Source organism: Haliaeetus leucocephalus, unplaced genomic scaffold, assembly GCF_000737465.1.
Source record: "Haliaeetus leucocephalus isolate CR32 unplaced genomic scaffold, Haliaeetus_leucocephalus-4.0 Scaffold284, whole genome shotgun sequence".
Taxonomy (NCBI): Eukaryota; Metazoa; Chordata; class Aves; order Accipitriformes; family Accipitridae; genus Haliaeetus; species Haliaeetus leucocephalus.
Window position 1 is genome coordinate 6,310,973 of NW_010972720.1, and position 5,578 is coordinate 6,316,550.

At 47.2% G+C, this 5,578-nt stretch overlaps 1 protein-coding gene across 1 annotated transcript; it reads left to right on the forward strand.

Annotated features, from left to right (window-relative positions):
- Nucleotides 1-13: 13 nt before the first annotated feature.
- Nucleotides 14-3,567, forward strand: CDKN2AIP (CDKN2A interacting protein). The gene is made up of 3 exons (XM_010570062.1): nt 14-243; nt 350-480; nt 1,235-3,567. Exons 1-3 carry the CDS (start codon nt 14-16, stop codon nt 2,827-2,829), a joined length of 1,956 nt encoding a protein of 651 aa, XP_010568364.1. The 3' UTR covers nt 2,830-3,567.
- Nucleotides 3,568-5,578: the final 2,011 nt, after the last annotated feature.

A 5,578-nucleotide genomic window follows, 5' to 3' on the forward strand; every position in this document is an offset into this window, starting at 1 on the left:
GGCGGGGAGGTCCATGGCGGCGGGGAAGGCCATGGCGGCGGCCGAGCCCCTGGGGCGGACGGCGGAAGAGGTGGCTTGGGCGGAGGCGCTGCGCGGGGCCTGCGAGCCCGAGCACCACTGGCGGCACCGCCGGGAGTTCCTGCTGCGCAACGTGGGGGAGCCGCCGGCGGCGGGCAGCGCCCAGCTCCAGCGCCTGGTGTCCCTCTCCATGGTGTGGGCCAACCATGTCTTCCTGGGCTGCCGGTGAGTGCGGGCCGGGGCGGCGGGCCCCGCGGCGGGCGGCGCGGCCCCCTGACGGCACCCCTCCCCTCCCCTCCCCTCCTCTCCTCTCCCCTTGTCGCCCCTCCAGGTACCCGCCGCAGGTCATGGAGAAGGCGCTGGAAATGGCCGAAGGCATCCAAGTGACCGGCGCGCCTGTCCGCACCACGAGAGATGAACTGGTTGCCAAGGTGAAGAAAAGAGGCATATCAAGTAGCAATGGTTAGCAGATCATAGCTGTGACAATACATAGGAGTCTAGAAAATGCTTGTTTTTGAATGTTTCTCGGTTTGCCTCGGGCTTAGAAAGTAGCGGAAATAATTTACTCCTTAAACTCCTTGTTAATTGTTTCCCCTCTCTGTGCTGTTTTTTCCTCGTATACCTGTAAAATAGATGTAACGCATACGTATCCTGTTGCTAATGTAGAGCTCTTGTTTTGCATTTCTGCAACTGGTGCACTTTAAGCTGATTATTTTTTTAAGGCGATGTAGACTATTGTGCTCCAGCTCAAACGTATTCTTCTTTGCCTTTAGTACTAGTCGGACGTTATTGCTTTGTGAGAAGCCTGGTTTCTTAAAGAAATTCTTAAAGTGCTATTGTAAAAGATGTTTTTATGCTATTAGTAGACAAAATACACTTGTTTGTTTGTTTTTAGGTCAGATAGTCTGTTTAATGTACTTTGGTCATTTTTGGTTTGGGCTTCAAGAATAGAAATACATACTTGCCTACGGGTCCCAAACCAAAACCTAGAATCTTGCACCTGAGTGTTTTTAGGCTTTTGTCCAAAAAATACTAAAATATTCAGAAATAGTAGATTAATACTTGAAATTACAGTTCAAAGTGTATTTCCAATATATACCTTTTAAATTCACAGAAATTATTGCTAGAAGTTTTTAGAAAATAGATAAATTGTCTCTAGATGGATATTTCATAGTGCAGAAATTAAAGAGAATAACATACTTCACTTGTTTTGCAGAAGGGGTAGAGGAGCCCTCCAAGAAGCGAGCTGTGGAGAAAAGCAAAGATTCTAAGGATACTGGGAAGGATGTGAAAACAACTAAGGCAGAAGCCCTAAAGGAAACGGAGAGCACATTGCCAAAAAAGCAGGAAAAAGATACTAGCAAAGGTCCAGAAAGCTCCCAGTCAACTTCCAGTTCAAATCAAGAAATGGTCACAGCATCAGACATAGAAACAGAAGGAAAATCTGCTAATGCTGAAAATACTACTGAACAAAATCCGTCTTCATCTGAAAAAGAGTCAGGAGAGAAGCCTCGCTCGAATCCGCCTAAGGAAAGCAAGTCTGAAAATGTGCCGTCACCCGAAAAGAAAACTACAGTAAGCACAGCGCCACCGGCTGCCAAGAGTGCCCCGCAGGCAGTGGCAGTGCCAGCGGCGGTGCCACCGGCTGCCAAGAGTGCCCTGCAGGTGGTGGCGGTGCCACCGGCAGTCAAGAGCACCCCACAGGCGGAGGCGGTGGCAGCGGCAGTGCCACCGGCCACCAAGAGCACCCCGCAGGCAGCGGCAGTGGCAGCGACAGTGCCACCCACCACCAAGAGCACCCCACAGGCAGCAGCAGTGCCACCGACCAGCAAGAGCACCTCGCAGGCAGCAGCAGTGCCACCGACCACCAAGAGCACCCCTCAAACAAGTGCTACATTGCTGTCTTCCAAAAACCAAGTGAGTGCCCCAGCATCAGTGTCCAAGAGCGGCGCTCAGGCGGGCAGCTCGCTGCTTCTGGCACCCAAGAGCAGCACTCAGGCAGGCACCTCGCTTCTGCTGGCCTCCAAGGGCAATGCTAAGGCGGGCTCTTCGCTTCTGGCCTCCAAGAGCAGCGCTGAGGTGGCTGCCTCGTTGCTGGCTGCTCGGAGCGGTGCTCAGCAGGGATCCTCGCTGCTGACTTCCAAGAGCAGCGCTCAGGTGGCTGCTTCACTGCTGGCCGCTCGGAGTGGCGCTCAGCAAGGTCCCTCGTCACTGGCCTCCCGGGGTGGAGCTCAGGCAGGTGCTTCCCTACTGGCCTCCAAGGGTGGCACACAGGCTGGTTCACCACAGCTTGCCTCTAAGAGCGGCTCACAGGCAGGTGAAAGCCCTGCTAAGGCTTTGTGCAAACCGTTAACCAGCGAAGATGCAAAGGAAAGACAACCTTTTTTCAACAGACTGTACAAAGCTGTAGCCTGGAAACTGGTTGCTGTTGGAGGCTTCAGTCCTAACGTAAATCACGCAGAACTTCTAAACTCATCTATTCAGTCTGTAAAAGCTACGTTAGATGTTGCTTTTGTTCCCCTGAAGGAGCTTGCAGACTTGCCTCAAAATAAGAGCTCTCTAGAAAATATAGTTTGTGAACTGAGGTGCAAGTCTGTCTACTTGGGTACTGGCTGTGGTAAAAGCATGGAAAATGCCAAAGCGGTTGCTTCAAGAGAAGCTTTGAAATTATTCCTCAAGAAGAAAGTTATTGTGAAGATCTGTAAAAGAAAATACAAAGGTAGCGAAATTGAAGATTTGGTACTTCTGGATGAAGAATCAAAACCTTCAAATTTACCCCCAGCTTTAAGAAATCCTCGTGAGATCTTGTAGGGGAGAGTCGCTGTTTGTACCTGTAGAGTATTTCAACACAAGGACTGAAGGTTAATTTTGTACTTTAAAAATGTAGGCTTCCAGATATTTTGTATTTCTTTCTCAGTTTTGCAAGACAATGATAGTTCTTTCACTTGGTAGCAATTGTATAAAAAACTTGTCAGAGATGACAAGTGCGCATTTAAAGGTATGCCTTAATATATAGCACACTAGTGTGCTGTTTTATTTGCAAAATAGTCTACCTAATTATTCTATTTTTAATTAAATGACTAAGGTACAATTTGCTGTTTAAAACCTGACAATTTTGTAATTCTTACGATTTGATGGCAGTGTGCTCAATTGTCTACCATGTCTTTTTTAGCCACATAGAAGTATGTATATAGGGACCATAATACTTGAATGATTGAAAGTTGTTTAAAAATTTCAATCAAAAAGTTGAATCATCTGTTTCAGGCTTGTTGCTCATAATGTTCACTGTTGCTCATACTAGGAGAGAAAATAGTTAGTTGATTATTTTTATGGGATGTTTTCATAACACTCGCAATATAAACGACTCCCTGATCCCATTTAACATTATACTAGCAGGTTAGATCCCATTTAAAGTTATACTGGCGAATTATCAATTAGCAGTCAAGTCACAGCTACTTCAGGCACCAAAACTCTGTAAGCCGATTTAATTTATATTGTGAAATATCATTTACAGGTTTTTTTTCAAATAAACATGGATTTCTACACTAAGCATATTTTGACTGCTAATAAAACCTCTGGGATATGCTTTTATAGTACTTTGGTTTTGGCCATTAAATATTCCAGCCATTTCAATAACTTTGCAACACCTTGAGAAAAGCTTTACTTTGAGTGGCTTCAAGGTGTAATCCCACAAGGATGAGTTGTTTTCTTTGGATGCGTAGCTGAAATACTGTAAAACTGATAGAATATCTATTTCTACTTTTGTAATGCCAAGATAAGCAAAATGAAGATGCTGCTGTCTGCTGGAGGCAGCCAGTGTGTTGTCAAGTGTTCACACTAATTGAGCCCTTCCTTTGCTACATTTTTAGGCCATGTACAGAATGGTATGAAGCAAAGAAAGTGGGAGATTACGTTTTATTTTCAATGTTACTGAAATACCTGCACAAACTGCATGTTTTGATATATTGGATAATGACATGTAATTGTAAAAACATAATGTCTTCAGTGCTACTTTGAATTAATCTTGTCCGATTACGGTAGTTGGCATTGTTTAGTGGCGACCTTACACTTGACTGACAGATCCGTTGATCGAGTACTGCAGGAGTGAATAGGAATTCCTGGGATCTCGGTAGTATACATGTCCACTTAAAGACTTCAAGTTCTTTTGTGATTTTGGGGACTAAACCACAATGGCGTTGTTACACTGTACCCTGCGTGATTTGAACAGCAGTGGCTGTCCAGTCCGTAGCACCTGAAGCCTGCAAGGCGCTCGCGCTTCCCGATGGCCGGTTGAGAACTTCCTCCGTCTGACCCCTGTGCTTCTGTGCCCTCGGTCGCCCTTCGCTCTAGTTAGGTTTCTCAGGAGTTCCCCCTCAGTGTTTCTGGAGCACCACCCGATGTTCGGAACGCAGCGCATTAAATTGCGCCTTACAGGGCGTAAGAACTGGTGTGAGCTTGTAGTGCAGAGCGAGTTTTGTGCTGTATTTAGGAGTCGTGGTATTCACACTAGGAAGTGTGAGATTTGTTTTCAAATCCTTGCCCTGTTCAGGTGGAGACACAGAATGACTGTTTTTGTGGGGCAGGAATTGCATCCTGTGCCCTCTGAAGTACAGCTTTTCTAGCTGCTAGCTCGGGCATCTCCAGACCTCTGGCTGAGAATTGCAGCATGTCTTGCAATGTGAAAAACCTGTGTTTCCCGTCTGTAAAGTGAAGCTCACGGTATTTACTGACCTCAAGGGGGTGTTAGGGTAACTGTGTTAAAAGGCTGAGGTGCTAGATGCCTTTTTTTAAAGTCCTGACTTAAGCTTACTTTTTTTTTAAATTTTTGAATGTTATTCCTCTTCGATGTTTGGTTGTGATTCATTAAAGGATGAGTCTGTAGCTACTCTTAATAGAAACTGAAAGTTGAAGTGTGTTATTTTTATTTCACATTCTGCATGGAAAGCGACTCGACAAGGAGATGCTAACGTAGAAGTAAAAATAAGCATTGAGTATTTGAATGAATGAGAATTTATTAACGTTTCATTAACCCCAGGGGAAGAAAGAAAGAATTTCAAAGAACTGGCTGTGGCAGGAAGTGTTTGTGCAGTCCTGTCAGTTCTGAAACCTCTGGGTCCACCTGCCAGCTGCTGTCCTGGTCTCTAGCAATTGGGATGCTGGTCTTGGATTGTCAGGCCTGGCTGACGAGGACCGGCGAGAGCAAACGCACTGACGCTGTCGGCGTGCGGAGTTGTCCCGGGGGACAAAACCCAACCAACCGAAAGAAAAACCGGCCCTGTGTTTCTGCAGGAGTACAGGAAGTTGCAGTCATCAGAAATGACTCGCGTTTCCTCTGCGGGCTGCTAGAACAGCTTAAGAACGTGCTGTCGGTTCCTTACGGACAGCTGCCCCGCTGGCGGCCGTTACCGGGTGACGAGGTACACACCGATTCGGGGGGCAACCGGCAAAAGCTCCCGTTTTCCCGCTGGCAGGCGACTGAGGTGACGCGGGGCGCTGGCCACAAGGCGGCGCTAGAGCGTCCCGGCGCCGCCGGCTCCCGCCCTGCCCCCCCCCCCCCCCC